Raw genomic sequence first — 17,002 nt, 5'->3', positions numbered from 1 at the left:
TAAATAATAGCTAATGAAATAGTCTGTGGGCAGATGACAAGAGTGGATCTCACCTTTGTTTACCCATGATATTGCCAGAAGAGCAGACAGTGTGAGGGTGGCACACTACCTGATCTCCACCCTTCACAACAGATTAAGGGACCAAACACAAGCAGGATTTAAAATGTGATTTAGATTTCTTGTGTTTTGTATTCACTACCTTACTTATATATAAACCTAATGAAAAGAATCTGAAAATGAATAGCCAAAGCTGAAGAGAGAACCCAGAAGAAAGAGAAGATCACACTATTCACATCAAGAACCTTGGTTATGCCCATAGATCATTAAAAAACTTTATTGGAGATGTGTTTAATGAGTGGGGAAAATATGATTAATCCATTTCTATGATTTTTGAAGCCATAATCCTTTTAACTACCATGCATTGTTTGATCAGTTAAATCTACACTGTAATTACGAGAGCTCGTTTTTTTACATCCTAAACTAGGAAAAGTAGTGAATAATATCCTTCCAACAATTTCACCATATAATTCATAAATATCACTTAAACCATGTCAATAATCAACAGCGTTCTTGCTTCATACCCATTTATGATTTTGATTACAAGAAGGCCCACACAAGGTGCCCCAACCTGCTGAACCACTTTTTGCTTTATTATCTGTAGGATTAATCCCACAGTCTTATTTAGGAAGGACTTAGTTAAATGACAAGTCACTGTACACAAATTGAATGATGAAACCTATTGATTGATGTAATGGAAATATCTTGCTGATCCTTTGTTTTCAGTGTTGCAAGGGAATGTCAAAAAAAAAAAGAGGACTGACAGTGAAAACTAAATGGCTGATACCCCAAATCCAAAAGTGTCTGACTTCTCATAATTGTGCTTTTTAGGATTAGTTCAATTCACTTTTAAATCCACAAGGTTGTTGGTTCTCTTGAGCCAGAGAAACAGTGGTGATTGGAGTGATGCTGCCTGCATTGAAACTTTCCCTGTCTCTCTGCTCAAATCATGGAAACTGTCCGTTTTTCACAGTCCAAGAGGTTTACTTTGAGGAAAGGAATCGGATTTCCCTTTTCTAGTCCACCGGAACTTCATTCATTTGTGTATTCATGCTCATGCTGTACACCTTGATTTTAGCTTGTTTTACGAAATTGAGCGCAATAAAAAGCCAAAAAAAAATTATTGTAGTCGTTATGGTAAATAAGTAAATCTGGAGGTGCGTACAAGTGAGATAAATCCAATGCTTGTCTTAATTTGTTTCTACTTTTTCTAGCACACGGCAGGATATATGACCACAAGAGTAGTTCTGCGGTCTATATAAATCCGCCGCCATCTTACATTTTCCAGTCTCTACTCCTCCGATCGAGTCGCTGCAGTCTGACAGAGGAGGTAGTGGACGGGGTCGCCCTGCTGACGATCATCCTCACATTGCCCTCGAGTTTTTCCATTTCTAAGTGGGCTTTACTCTCCGGGATCCGAGTGGACTGACTTTCTGTGTTGCCAAGGGTAGGCTTCTTTATTCAAACTCAACTCTGTCTGTTTTTGTAACCGGGCTCTCCCGCTGGTGCCGGGAGGAATGGAGTTGTGTGCGGGGAAGCCGGGGATGTTCTGCCGCATCTAGCGAGACGGAGCTCAGCCACCGCCTCATGGAAACACGGCTCTACCGACGATACTGAGACTTACCCCGGTGTAGGTTTTATAGCAGGCAGCGGTCTGTAGTTACATTGTTTCATGTGTCCGATGCGTTTTATTGCTGTCAGTTCATTGGGAGACATTAAACTGTGTTAAAGGTTAACGCCGTTAGTGTTGGTATTAGTTGGTTAGTCGTAGCTAGCTTAGCCTAACTAGTAGTTAGCCCTCTGGTGCCGCTGGCCGCATTCCTCTATTCTGACTCACGCTGTCTCCACTGGAGTGTCACGTTTGTTTTTACAGTTGTGTTAGCTTAGCGGGCTCTTAAAGTTAATATAAAGTGAATATATGCGTATTATTATGAGTAAAAGTGCAGCCTTGTTAAATAAAGTTGTTGTAAGACTAATCTGTGTTGGCCGAGTGACGAGAACCTAAAGGTTAACTCTTTCTCCGACACTTCGGGTTGAGTTTATTTGGGACAAAGTTAAAGTCGGAATGCACACATTTCGGTGTACAACCAGACTCTGAGGTCACACATGTGGCTCCAACTAATGGTTGTTTTTTTAAGCGAACAGCTCTTGGACTGTTTTCCTCTCGTCCTTTTAAACAAAGACCGACAAATTCCTCGCAGCCGTTGTGCCGAGGGAGGAAGACGAGGAGGAGCCAGCGTGAAACCTGAGTCCGTGGAGCAGAGAGTGTGGGCAGCTGTGGGGTTGGGGGGGGTGCTGATGGCTCCGGTAGAGGGGGTCATTCTGTTAGTGTGTTCTGGTAAATGTGTAGGAGTGTGTTTACTTTTTTGTGCGGGCGCTTTTGATGCAGACAGCAAAGCGACACGATGGCGACAATTTAAAATCCGTTTTATCTGAGGTGTTGACACAAACCGGGTGCATTGGTTATAATTTAATCGGGTTGGATTAGGTAAACCCCGTGATTTAATCCGATAGATGTTTTGTTTTTTCAGGGAGTATCTGGAAGTCATTTCTTAATACAAAAGTGACAAAGATAAGGTTTTTAATGGAAGTGTTACAGAAGTCATTGCATCAGCTTTTGCTGTTTTTATTTGTGCGGCATAATTCACCAAAGGAAGGGTTAAATGTATTTATCTGGTTTCCTGACGTTCACAAGAGAAAATCCCCATCAGATTACACAACGGAAGAAAAAGATTTAGAAACCCTTCATATCGTCAGCAAAATTTCTTTCCGTCGACTGGCTGCCTGCAGTTTGTTGTGCAGAAGCGTCTGACACCGGTAGTGGTTTGAGGTAATCCACTCCCCGAGATTAACACCAGCCTTTTTCAGTCAGATTACCAAAAACGGAACGTTTTCATTTTGTATATTTTGACAGATGAACCATGAACGTGCCCACATTTTGCTGTTGGTTTCCATGCATTTATTAATGCGTTGATCATTTGAAACAAAAGTGATTTTAATTTTTCTAGAATTAACTTTCTTATAAAACCACAGCTGTCCTCCCTGAAATAAAAAAGAAATGTTGTGCATAATAGAAGATTCAGTTAAACATCCATTTATGCCAAGTGATTACCCTCTCTTGACCTTTTTAAAAAAAATTTTTTTTTATGCCTTTTTTGATGCGAGCTCCTTGTGCAATTTTTACATTAAATAGCTCGACATGACAGTAATGGTTGAAGGTGTCATGTGTAAACCTGTTTAGATGTTTCCAGCAGCGCCTGTGTCTCGATGGACATCCATCATTCTGCATTTAGGCATGGACCAAACGGTGCAGTGGCTGAAGGCGCGAGTCTGTGTGTTGTTGGCAGGCAGCGGTGAGTTGCTGCAGGCGGCCTCAAACGGAGCCTCTGACACCACCTGTCTCCACGCCTGGGCTGATAATGCAGCTTGTTTGGGTCATTAATCACATGGATCTATTGAACTCAGTATTTCTTACCTGAGACGAACCAGGCTGCGCAGGAGTTCAGATGGATTTAGCTCCTTTGAAGCTCTGCTCTCTAATGGTGTTTTTTCTTCTTCTTCTTTAACCCACACAATGTTTCCTCCAGTTAAGTTTGTGTAATTTAAATGTCACAGAGAACAGAGTGTGAAATTTAGCTCCGAATGTCTGCAGGCTAAAAAACTGAAATGTAATTTAGACAAAAATGATTTTTACAGTGATGTATTTTTTTAATGATGGTGTCGTTCTGTCTTCTTTATACAAGGCAAACCTTAAGGCTCCACTGAACTAACTTCATGGCAGACTGGTTCAAATTTGCTGACAAACTGACTGTTTTTTGTTTTCTGGTCTCTGCTGAGAGGAAATGGGAATGGAGAGTTTAGATTTGCCTGGCTGCTTTGAATTTTAGTTATGAATAAATGTATTTTTTTTAGATATACTGTGATTGGTTCATTTAAAGTTTCCACAATTTTTTAAAGGAATAAAATGCCCTGCGGTGTAACTGGGGATTCTTCTTATTGTCTTTGCATCTGTGAAGGTTTTTCATCCTCTTACAGGCATTGTAAAAAAGTAGTTTTCAGACATTGTTGTCAAATATTTGTTTGCTGCTGATGTGTGTATCGTCGGTAGAGCCGTGTTTCCATGAGGGTATCGTCTGTAACAACTTCGTTTGACTTGATTTGTAGGAGTAGAGATTACTTTATCATGATTGTCGATAGTTATGACTTCATGGTGAAATCTTCGTATAAAAACTTGAAGAAATAAAGTCATGTGGAATATGCTAATGGTTCTTTTGTAATTGGTGTGTGCTGAACATTTTCAGGTTAAAAAAATACTCCCTTTTATCCTAGTTCTGTTGTATTTTCTTTTCATCAGTCGTAGTTGTACTTCCATCAACTGTTTCTATGACTGTCAGGAGTTAGGTTTGATTACTAATTTGGCATGATTATTTGTGATAAGTGGATTTAAACCAAGTCTTCTCCCTCCTGAAATCACCTTGGTGTTAAAGTGAAGTTTTCCATTTTTGGTCATTGTATTCTGTGCTGGAGCCATAACCTTAAAGTTCTGTCCTGGGACAGCAGTGATGTGATTATACGTTATTTCACAGGGACTTTGTGGACGTGCACATTAACTTCTGGCTGCATTCACATGTGTGTATGCCAAAGTGTGTTTTGATGGATCTATGAGCATAGTTTAATGTGACCCTCCCTCACCTCATCTCTCTATGGGTGTTCAGTTCATCCTGCAGCCTCCAGGACCACCATGTTACTTAGGTGACCGTGTCACTCATTAGTCATCTGGTTTCAGTTAGATGGCTTCTATCTGGACCAGACACACAACCACTTATTGAATTTCACATCTGGCATCAAAGGAACGCCTCATTCAGGTTGTTGTGGCCAGGCTGGTAGCCTGATGGGAAGGAACTCCTATAGAAATGACTGTTTTTGTGTCAATGGTCAGTCTAATTTCAGGGTTAGCCTGCCATTTGTGTTTCACAATTGGAGACCAGACTAGTTGTTTACTCGTCAAAAAAAGCAGTCATTGGCTCAGTCTCCTGCACCAGCTGTGGAGACCAACATTTTCCACCAGCGTAAATGATAAATGTTTCCACTGTGCCCTTTGTAATGTTTGATTTATATGCAGCTTTGTGTGGGACATATGTCATGCATTAGGACAGAGTCAGGCGACGTGAGGGCAGGGTTAAAAAGCACGAAAGAATCTGAGTTGATGAGTTTGTGGTTAGACGGCAGTCTTGGAGCCTAACTCAAGGTCGTGATTTTAGTGGCGGCAGCTGAGGTGGCGTGAGAAGAGGGAAGTGGCTCTATCTGGTGACAGTATCTGCAGTAACACGGTTGTATGATGTAGCGTTTGTCAGGGGTTTAAACGTGTAAGAATTTTATGTCTTCATTTTATGGTGAATACTGCTGGAGTGCATCTGGTGTAGTGAGTGTAGACAACCTCACTTTGGCTTGGAAAGTTTGCCATGTTGGGAGGCATTTGGTATTTAGACGTGTTTCTCCTAGGCAGCATAGCTCTATCCCGATCCTCTACAGAGCCTCATGCAGGACCCTGTTGCAGTGATGGGTTGGTAGACTGGATTTCCTCTCACCAGTTCCAGTTTCCCCTCTGCCACTATGTGTTCATACAGTGATGCAGGGTGGAATAAAATCTCACCAGTGCTGACCTGGCTGTGTAAATAGAGCACTATGTTTGCGTCTGACCTTACAAACAGCAGCATGTTGCATCACGCGTAGTTTTCATGGGGAGAAATGAAAATTGCCACTGAATGTTTTCACCCTGATTTTAATTTTTTCATGGTTCATCAGCAGTATTAGTTGACAGCAGTATTAATTGAATTCAAATCTGTCGTGTTGACAGTTTCTTGTCCTTAGTTTAGACTTTTTTATGCAAGACCATCATCATGTCAGCAGTTTATTTTTCTGTAGGTCATAGTGGGAGATAATTTATATACAAGTGAGATATAAACTTGTTTAAATTCTTCATGTACACATGTATACAATGACCTAACAAACATGGGGGTCAATCAATATCCATGTCAGTTAAGGTCAAGTCATTGGAGTCCTGCGAAGGGCTGTAAACAACATGCCATTTGGTTTATTTCCACGTTTACTCTGGAACTAACATGCTACATTTACACCAGATTTTCTTTTATTTGGTTAGTTCACTGTTAAGTCTGTTGGGGTAGAAATCAATTAACTTTTTTCTTTGTCGCCCACCTTTTATTGTACCTCCGGCAGCTTGAGTATTGAAGCGTGTCCACATGGGTCTCCGACTTAAAAAATCATTTAGTAGAAGGGTTACTGTGAAGCCATCAAGGAATAACCACATGTGCTTGTGACAGATTTTGAGGAAAGCATTTCTGACTCTGTGGACATTCATCCCTTCTTTCCGTGCCTCATTTGAACTGATTTCCTCACGGACCTCTGTTTTTAGTCTGATGCGTGATTGAACCTCCTCTTGCGTGCTACTTCACGCCATCGCAAATGGCTCCTTTTTTTCCCCAGTGTGGTTTTGGCTTCAAAGTCAGGCCAGAATGCCTCTGCCCTCCACCTCCTTCTCTCTCCACTTCCTCTGTGCTTCCTCACCTAAATAGCGACTTGCTGCTTCACTTAATGGCGTCTTTGTGTGTGTGAACTGCTGCTGTTTGCATGTCTGGCTTTAACAGAGAAAATCAAAGAGCCGGGAAGGAAAGAATGTTTAAAGTAGAATAGCTGATGTTGGGCTGGCTGGAATGAAGGCTGGGAGTGAGCAGGGTTGAGGCTGGAATAATGGAGGATGAGTTGCCTCTGAGATTGACTGACTGCTTTTTCCCCCGTTTCAGATCAGGAAGCTGTGTCGGCTGCAGTTTGAGAAAGGAACATGGCTTCCCAAGGTGAGGTCATAGTTTTCAACCACAAACTCTTTCACCTTTTTGCTCTTTTGCTGCTGACATGTCATTTATTGCAACACACACATACACAAAGTGCGTTGTTTTAAATGTTGCATTAATTCTTGTTCAGATTTACAGTATTTTCCACACTATAAGACGCACTGGAGTATAACATGCACCCTTAATTAATTGTTTACTGTATAATTTATTTCATACAGAAGGTGCACCGGATTATAAGGCGCACAGTGGGTGTATGAGAAAATTACAGGCTTTTAGGTGTGCCTTATAGTGTGGAAAATACTGTATGTTTTCATTTCATTTCTTTGGTTGAAAATCCCACACACTGACAATGAGACACTTGCAATTTAACTGACCTCATAATTGACCCTTCAAGTGAATACAGAAAATTATAAATTTACTTTGTTGGAATAAGAATTTCATTTGTAACACCAAACTGCATATATTGATCTTGCACTTTTCAAATCTTAAGTGAGCGTGACTGTGTAATCCAAATGCTGTTTAAGTTTGGTAGACATATTCTGAAGTCTCTTCTCTTTGCAGCTGATCTGATGGAGCTGGACATGGCAATGGAGCCAGACCGCAAAGCCGCTGTCAGTCACTGGCAGCAACAGTCTTACCTGGATTCAGGCATCCACTCAGGGGCCACCACAACGGCCCCTTCCCTCAGTGGGAAGGGCAACCCTGAAGAAGACGATGTTGACAACCAGGTCATGTACGAGTGGGAGCAGGGTTTCAACCAGAACTACTCCCAGGAACAAGTACAGGGTGAGGTTGTTGTTCACACAGCAGACACTCGCTGTCCATTATACATCAAACGATAGTTTGATTGTCAATCAATTTCTCTCCCAGACATAGATGGCCAGTACGCCATGACTCGTGCCCAGCGAGTGCGTGCAGCGATGTTCCCAGAGACGCTCGAGGAGGGCGTTCAGATCCCCTCCACCCAATATGATGCAGCAAACCCCACCAACGTTCAGAGGCTGGCAGAACCTTCACAAATGCTCAAACATGCCGTCGTCAATCTGATCAACTACCAAGATGATGCTGAGCTGGCAACCAGAGCCATACCAGAACTCACCAAATTACTCAATGATGAGGACCAGGTAGTTACCCAAGAATACCGTGGGTCAGTGTTCACCTTTTAGTGTCTATCGTTCCCTAATGCTCATCTCGTCTGTCTCATCAGGTCGTAGTAAACAAAGCAGCGGTGATGGTCCATCAGCTCTCAAAGAAAGAGGCTTCTCGTCACGCCATCATGCGTTCCCCTCAGATGGTGTCTGCTATTGTCAGGACCATGCAAAACACGAATGATGTGGAAACGGCGCGCTGTACTGCAGGAACGCTCCACAACCTGTCCCATCACAGAGAGGGTCTGCTCGCCATCTTCAAGTCTGGGGGAATCCCGGCTTTAGTTAAAATGCTCGGGTATGTGAGAGGATGAGAGAAGTGACTTCATTTCTGTTCTTTGTATTGGATGAAGACGCTGGCCAAAATCAGAGCAGACTTCACTAGCAGACTGGGCGACCGTGGTAGAGCGGGTCGTCCAATGATTCAAGATCGGCGGTTCGATTCCTGCTCCTGCCAAGTCATTTGTCGCTGTGTCCTTGGGCAAGACACTTTACCCTCCTTGCATCCAGTGGGGCACTCGCTGTTGTGTGAATGTGTGTGATTGTGCCGGTGGTGGTCGGAGGGACAGCTGTGGCTACACACGGTCTACCATCACCAAGTATGAAAGACGAGTGAATGAATAATGGATCCAATGTAAAGCGTCTTTTAGTGTCCAGAAAAGCGCTATACAAATCTAATCCATTATTATTATTATTATTATTATGACCTGTCAGAGACAGGACAAATGTTAACTGTTTTCTCACCGAAGGTGGTAAACATGGCATTAATGTAACAAACCTGTCTTCTGCAGGTCGCCGGTGGACTCCGTCCTGTTCTACGCCATCACAACTCTCCACAACCTTCTCCTGCACCAAGAAGGAGCCAAGATGGCGGTGCGTTTAGCCGGTGGTCTGCAGAAGATGGTGGCGCTGCTCAACAAGACCAATGTCAAGTTCCTGGCCATCACTACTGACTGTCTCCAGATACTGGCCTATGGAAACCAGGAGAGCAAGGTAAGTGGGTAATGGTGTGTATGTGTACTCTGAAATCACTGCTGGTGAATCATGCACACACGCTTTTGGTAAATTTATTATTCTAATAACAAATCATTATTATTATTATTATTGACATGTTGATGTGTGTTCTTGTCCAGTTGATAATCTTGGCCAGCGGTGGCCCCCAGGCATTGGTCAACATCATGAGAACTTACACCTACGAGAAGCTGTTGTGGACGACGAGCCGTGTTCTCAAAGTTCTGTCGGTGTGCTCCAGTAACAAACCTGCCATTGTAGAAGCTGGTACGTGTGGTCTTTTAGTAACACCATGAGCTTTACATGCACTGGCTGCATCTGAAGAGACGACAGATACAATGTGATTTGTCAAATAACAGGAAATGAGTAGTTTAAATTTGTGACATTCAGCATAATTTGTCCTGTCTTGGTTTAGGAGGCATGCAGGCTCTGGGACTCCACCTGACAGACCCCAGCCAGAGACTGGTCCAGAACTGTCTCTGGACCCTCAGGAACTTATCAGACGCTGCCACCAAACAGGTGAGGAGAACTGCTGCTCGTATAAAAATGCTGAAATCTCATCTCTTTGAATGACAGGGAGAATAAGTGAATTCCCAGGAGCTTGCTCGCTGCTCAGCCTTTTAAAGAAAGTAATACAGTACGCCCTCGCGCATCACCTCATCGTGGATTTTTAGTAGGCAGTCACGTGATACCGTAAAAGCATTGTATTGGCTGATGGCATCTGGAAGTGCGCTATGTTCCGTGAGTCTCAGACTTGCGTGAGACACAAAAGTGCTTTAAACAGTCGATGAAAGTGTGGGAAAAGGTAACACGGATAGAAGATTGTGGAATTCGTTAATCGCTTGTGGTTTCTGGAACGCATTACTTGCAAGGAACGAGGGCGCACTGTATTTCTAGTGGAGAGAATCACGATAACATTGTCCTTTTGATCTTTGTTGAATCATCTTGGAACGACCCATTATTGCTCTGGATACTCTTCTCATGCTAACTGACTGTTCTTTCTTTCCAGGAGGGAATGGAGGGTCTTCTAGGAACTCTGGTCCAGCTGCTCGGCAGTGACGACATTAATGTGGTGACCTGTGCTGCCGGTATCCTGTCCAACCTCACCTGTAACAACTACAAGAACAAGATGATGGTCTGCCAGGTCAGGGTCCACATATTCGAATCGGTGTTAACTTCAGTGGTAACTGTTTTGAGAGGCTTTATAATAATAGTTATAAGACAAACTGTCCTCATTTGTTCTAGCATTACTCCCCACAGTTGAGTAATGTGTCCTCCCTCTGTAGGTTGGAGGTATTGAGGCGTTGGTCCGTACAGTCCTCCGGGCCGGGGACAGAGAAGACATCACAGAACCAGCCATCTGCGCTCTGCGTCACCTCACGTCTCGACACCAGGATGCTGAGATGGCCCAGAATGCTGTCAGACTACACTATGGACTTCCTGTGGTCGTCAAATTGCTGCACCCACCGTCTCACTGGCCGCTCATTAAGGTACACTCACACAGACTCGCCAGTAGCTGTCAGCCACATAAGCACTTCTTGTTGTTGTGAGAATCAGCTTATGGGTCAGCTGCTGTTAAATCTGGTGCTGCTGGTCTCACTGCTGGAGCACAAATTGTCACACATTTTTCTCTTTTTCATCTGCCTTAGACTATTCTGTGTATTTGTTCAAATGGGTGCAGGAAGTGAGCTGTGTGTGCTCTAATGCATAGCAGGTTTGACACAATCCTACAGTCTTTAAGCAAGTTGCTTCAGGAAAAAATTACTATCCTAATGAAGAGTCACCTCAGATGAGGTGTTTTCTGCAGCAGGTAGTTAAAATACAGAGCTATAAAGAAAATAATCCCTCCCTCCATTAGGTACCATTAAGTAATGCGTTATGTGCGTCATGTATTTCTGCTTCAGAATTGCAGTTAACTATTTTACACAGCAGTTGCATTTAGTGTGAAAGATTCTGTGAAAACTAACGGAGCATTTTATAACCCTTGGTCTTGTAGCTGCAACACAAACACCGTCAAATGGAGAGAAAGCAGAACTAGGCGTACACATCCTTAATTCGTCCGTAGTTCCATCATCCATGTAGTGTGAGGCTGATCTGCTCCGTAAAACATAGAAATCAGATAAAGAATCAGTGAAAGGTCGGACCTCTGGACAGCCTCCTCTAACTCAAGTTTGATGAGTAGCAGAGGTTACCGTGGTGACCCAGAGGGGTTGGGAGAGCCACCTTTGGGACGTTCGAACCTTTGGTTTTGGTCTCGCCGTTATCTCATTTCAATTAAACCCCTCTGGCCACAGTAGAGATGAACAAACACACAGAACTGTTGGTGTGTTATCACTATTTTTTATATATATCCATTAAAGTACTTTAAACTGTGAACATATTGTTGTAATTGTGTGAAAATAAAAACAAGCATGATGTTTCAGGCCACTGTGGGTCTGATCCGTAACCTGGCCCTTTGTCCTGCAAACCACGCTCCTCTGAGGGAGCAGGGCGCCATCCCCAGACTGGTTCAGCTGCTGGTGAGAGCGCACCAGGACACCCAGAGACGCACCAGCATGGGGGGCACGCAGCAGCAGTTTGTGGTGAGCACACACACACACACACTCGCAGTGACTAATGACGCGTACCCAGGAGAGTTAAGACCTGACCTCGATCTTCTATCAGATCTGGTGTGAAGCAGCTGTGCTGCGACTGTCGTGGTCCCACAGCTTGAACTGCGATAACCAGGGTTTGTCTTCCATCAGGAGGGAGTTCGTATGGAGGAGATTGTTGAAGGCTGCACAGGAGCGCTGCACATCCTGGCCAGAGACGTCCACAACAGAATAGTCATCAGAGGACTCAACACGATTCCACTCTTTGTACAGGTAAGGACAGGCATGTTTTCATGGTGGTACTATAAAGGTTGGACCTGTCTCTCAGTAACCTGTCTGTGTGCAGCTGCTGTATTCTCCCATTGAGAACATCCAGCGCGTAGCAGCGGGGGTCCTGTGTGAGCTGGCCCAGGATAAAGAGGCTGCTGAGGCCATCGAGGCCGAGGGAGCCACCGCCCCACTTACAGAGCTATTACACAGCCGCAACGAAGGAGTTGGTACGTTCACACACACACACACACACACACTGGCTGCTGCTTAGGACTGGATGATACAGATTAATTTAATGTGATGTGTACTGTCGTTCCTTCTTCTCCAGCAACCTATGCTGCAGCAGTTTTGTTTCGCATGTCAGAGGACAAACCCCAAGACTACAAGAAACGTCTCTCCGTAGAACTCACGAGTTCGCTCTTCAGGACGGAACCAATGGCCTGGAATGAGGTATGACTCAACCAGTCGACTTACATTTGGACGTACATTTGTAACACAAACACTCATGCATGTGGAAGTACTTGCTGCAGCCAGTCTCTGGTGCTGTCACTAGGTGAACACTGATATGTGGATGTTTTCAGGCCTTAGTTTGGGGCTGATTGGACAATGAAATGTTGCAGGGGTTGATAGAGGGCCATATTGACCCCTTTCTCGAGTCCCGTATATTAGTGTGTGTACATGTTTCTGTGGGTTTGTGGAACCCCAAGCCCCACAAACAAGCAGTGAAACTTCTGCAAAGGTTCTGATCCTCCATCTCTGTTCTCAGACTGGAGATCTGGGTTTGGACATCGGCGCTCAGGGAGAGCCTCTGGGCTACAGACAGGAAGGTAAGTGACCTCTTCACCTCGGGTAGATTTCAAGAGAAACATGGGAGGGGATAAAGACGCCAGAGCTGTTAGGCTGGAATAAATTGATTCTATTTCATATATTCCTCTCTCACTATTGGATACGGACAGACTGTAGACTTCCTTTGCTCTCGTTATATTGATGCACAACTAAATTCAGTAATAGTCCGGTGTCTTGGCTCCATCTGTCCACACTGCTGACACAGACAGATGGAGACTGTGCTGAAGGGCAGTGATGCTTTCAAGTTGAGGATGGAGATTGATTTTATCGCGGCTGTCGGTCAACACATCTGGCTCCTAAGAAATACAATAGTGCTGCTTTCAGTTATTGTCACACACGGTCATCTAAATGTTGCCTGGACCTTGGGAGTGTGTGCTGATCAATAGCGTGAGGATTAGTCGGTGTTTATTTTATTTATACTGCTGCCTCCAGCACTAACGGCTTTAATTGGAGCCTGGCCAGCCGAATGGAGCAGACCCGTCTCTCTCTCCAGTGCAGACGGATCTATTGGTGGAACCAAAGTAATAGTGAAGAGTCACAGGTGGAGCTGTGCTCACGTTTAAACCGGTTCACCAAAAGCTCTGTCTGCTGGATGCCAGTGTGCCGTGTTGCTGTGTCGTGTCACGTGTGATCGTACTACTGTGTGACCGCTTGTGTTGTTAACATGCTTCTAACAGCTGCTCTGCTTCCCCTGCCCCTCCTCCATCCACTCCTCCCTCCCCAGACCCAAGTTACCGTTCTTTCCATTCGGGGGGTTATGGAGGGGACACGATGGGCTTGGAGCCCATGATGGACCATGATCTTGGTGGCCACCACCCTGGCCAGGACTACCCCCCTGTAGAGGGGCTGCCTGACCTGGGACACGCCCAGGAACTGATAGAGGGTCTGCCACCGGGCGACTCCAACCAACTGGCCTGGTTTGATACCGACCTGTAAATACCAAGACCAACATTACACTACACTTTCTACTAGGTAAGGAGATCTTCACACCAGGTAGCCTCGTGGCCTCTGAAATAAAGAACAGCTTGTTGCAGGCAGTCTTTACAAGAAGCACAGTAGGGGAGGCTTTCAGTCTGTTAGACGTATGAGGGGAGAGGCGGGGGGACTTGACTCACTTTGGCTGCTGGATGTTCAGACCTGCTTCTAATTGCCAAGTTGTGCTGCAGCATGGTGTTTGATCCGTTTGTGTGGTCTTAACCCACGCCCTTTACTCTCCTCTTTTGCAGCTGTATCATGTGATCCGGATGAACCTGCATTGTGATTCGCCCATATGGAGGAGGCAGGGTTTCAGAAAGTGCCTGAAGATGACTCAACAGCAAGCTGAGTTTCCTGTCTATGGGAACTCCATTGGGACAAACTAGATTTTAAGTGCAGTTCTGTTCTGGTCTCGGCCTGACGAAAGGAAGACTTCAAATCCTGATGTGACAGATTTTGATCTCAACATTTTGTTTTTTTAAAAAACCCTTTTTATGTATTTTTCATTTTTACTTTTGGTTGTTTTACTTTTTTTATTCTGTTTTCCTCAAGTCTGTAATGGTACAAACTGATTCTAGCTTGCTTTTTACATTACTCTAGTTTCCTGATTCTCATTTGTTTTTTGCAGTCCCTTGTATTTTAAGTCTCTGATAGTGTTATTTAGTGGTAATGCTCCATCAAAGTAAAAAATCTGATCACATTTTAAATGGTGTCCAAACACTAAAGTTAATCAGTTGAATTGTACTCTGATGATGAAGTGTAACATTGTGTAGCTTTTGTATAAAAACATGAATTGGAAATCATGGTCCAAATATCAAGCTATTTTCTTGCTTTAAAGGTAGACACTGATGTGTCTCTGCTGTTCCAAAGGGGGTGTCGCTGACCTAGCTGGATGGGTGTGGCTGTGGAAGGATGGGGGGGTTAGAGGATGACTTAGTCTGCTGTTAAAGGGGTGGGTAGTGCAAGGAGCTGGTTGCTGTAGCCTGCTGTGTTCTGAAACAATAAAATGGACTGTCATTTCACCCTGATGCCTCAGTCTCATTCAGACCACCTTTTGAATCCAGGACATTCTCAGCAGAAAACAGTGGACTGAACACCCCGTGTTGTGGAAGCACCATCAGCCGTCAGAATTAATCACTGTTTAGGAACACACTTGCTTCCAAAACCTGCTCACTACAATGAAAGAAATCAGGAAAGCTGCAAAACTGCAGTTTCCACATTGAATGTTGCCCAGGGATAGGACAGAGGGCTTAACGTTTTTCTCCATAAGATGATAAAATGCACAACAAATACATCTAGAACTAAGTCCAGTTGGTGGGAATTTAAAGTTAATCCAGGATAGAGATGTCTGACTAAAATAGTTAACCATGGATTCCACACATCGAAGGAGTGTGTCCACATCCACCTACAGATGTCATGGTGTCTGGCAGGAATGTACACTATAACTTTCCTGGTAGTGTGTGTCACATGCTGTCAGCTGGAGCTTCAGTAAAATGACGACAAAGTGATGCATTACTTCTCTGAGAACATGTTACATGAAGCTGAGAAGGAGTTTCTATCAAATAAACCTTCCAACAGTCGTCACCTTCCTAACATTTAGCTCCTCCTTACCTCACCCAGACATTTGCAAAGCCACAAGACTTCTCTTTCATGCGACAAGTACGGCATCGAGTTCCTGATCAAAACAAATTTCGGCAGGTCCTGGCATTAAGGAAAAGCTGTGGACCAACAGATGTTTGTGTTCATGTTATTTATTTCTAGACACATCGGTCAAGTGATCAGTGAGCTGATGACATCCATTAATGCACTGAAGTGTTTTCATTTGAACCCAGAGGCTGGCGCTGATTGATGCTGGATGGATGTTTTTATTGAGCTGTAAAATGATTTCAACCACAGTAATTACTAGTTATTATTAGTAATTAATAAATTACTGTCATTGATCGAGACCCTGAAGCACAGACCACCAACAATCACCTTCATCACAAAAGACAAAATGTTTCTGATTCTCAGATTGTCCAGATTTCAGCAGCCAGTGAAACCACGTTGACACCTGTGACAAACAGGAATTATTTATTGTCAGTCAGTTACAAACATCGATAGATTTTAAACTTTAAAATGTTCATTGATTGGTTAACGGTAACACGTCGTTCCACATGACTATCTGTCCACGCAGTGACTCCAGCTGAAGATATTTGTCTTAAGTGTTGCTTAAACTTTTCTTCCCTTGCTTCCTGTGTACTTCTAGAAATTCCCACCTACCAAAAGGCAAAAGACGTGACGTACGTACAGTATATATTTAACTAGTCATCTGAGTCTCGATCCACTTCTTGATTAAATTAGGTATGTCTCTTGTCATATTAGCTAACATGTACATATTGCTATTAAATTCTACAGTGGGCCAATGAGATGTATTGCTGATGAAATGTTGATGTCTAAATCAGATTTCTGATTTCCCATCTCTGCTGCTGTAATGAAACTGTTACAAAACTATTAAAATGAACCCTCGATAATCGTAATCAAATTAAAACGCAAGCATTCATATAAACACGACGTCCTGTTGATCACAGCTCAGAGCCATCACACACTATCTCTGTCACCCTCACCCTCCTCCCCTCCTCTCTTCCTCCCAGGTGTCTTTGAGGGCAGCCTGACAGCCAAGCCAAGCAGTAGCCCACCCCCCCGAGCTGATGAAAACCTACATAATTAAGTTAATTAACACAGCTCCCACAGGCTCAAGAAATCCTTGAAAAGTTTGTGAATTTGAATGTGATAAATTGAATCCAGAAAGGTTTTGATCAAACTTTCATGGTGTTCCTGAGACCGAGCAGCTGCATGGAGGATGCAGGAAAGTGACTAATTGGTTTTAGGTTCCAGTCGGTGGTTTGGAGATCAGTGCTGGGGTTTGGCTGCATCAAGACATGTTTGTTTGCACATAAATGAAGGAGAATACAGTCACATAACTAAATGTGTGCTTGTGTTGCCACACAACACAGTGTACATCCAGTACAGCAGAGGCCATTCACCGTCACCACCCTTGGAGATCCATAGCTTTATGAACTGTGTCATAAGACTTGTCACTTGAAGGCCTAAGGAATTAGTGGCCCCTACAGTCATTATTTTTTGACATGCTTCAACACTTAAATTCTTCAGTAAGGCCATTTCTTTTTAATATCAGTGACAGCTCGGCGTTTCTGCTGCACCTCCCTCACTGCAGTGGAAACACACTCCCATCCTC

General features: G+C 43.8%; 1 protein-coding gene across 2 annotated transcripts; it reads left to right on the top strand.

Moving 5' to 3' along the window:
* The first annotated feature begins 1,360 nt into the window (after nucleotides 1–1,360).
* On the top strand, nucleotides 1,361–14,789 carry ctnnb1 (catenin (cadherin-associated protein), beta 1). Of its 2 annotated transcripts, XM_068323110.1 has the most exons (17): nucleotides 1,361–1,504; nucleotides 6,879–6,929; nucleotides 7,488–7,712; nucleotides 7,797–8,050; nucleotides 8,134–8,372; nucleotides 8,866–9,067; nucleotides 9,208–9,352; nucleotides 9,501–9,604; nucleotides 10,095–10,229; nucleotides 10,372–10,575; nucleotides 11,509–11,667; nucleotides 11,830–11,949; nucleotides 12,023–12,173; nucleotides 12,275–12,396; nucleotides 12,713–12,773; nucleotides 13,517–13,764; nucleotides 14,019–14,789. In XM_068323110.1, the coding sequence occupies exons 2-16, from the start codon at nucleotides 6,917–6,919 to the stop codon at nucleotides 13,726–13,728; spliced, it is 2,346 nt and encodes a 781-aa protein (XP_068179211.1). In that variant the 5' UTR covers nucleotides 1,361–1,504; nucleotides 6,879–6,916; the 3' UTR covers nucleotides 13,729–13,764; nucleotides 14,019–14,789. The 2 variants fall into 2 exon arrangements, with proteins under 2 accessions (XP_068179211.1, XP_068179212.1); XM_068323111.1 differs by lacking the exon at nucleotides 13,517–13,764.
* The last annotated feature ends 2,213 nt before the right edge of the window (nucleotides 14,790–17,002 follow it).

Source organism: Antennarius striatus, chromosome 9, assembly GCF_040054535.1.
Source record: "Antennarius striatus isolate MH-2024 chromosome 9, ASM4005453v1, whole genome shotgun sequence".
NCBI classification, from domain to species: domain Eukaryota; kingdom Metazoa; phylum Chordata; class Actinopteri; order Lophiiformes; family Antennariidae; genus Antennarius; species Antennarius striatus.
The sequence above is the reverse complement of the archived record's forward strand: the minus strand, read 5'-3'. Positions and strand labels throughout refer to the sequence as shown.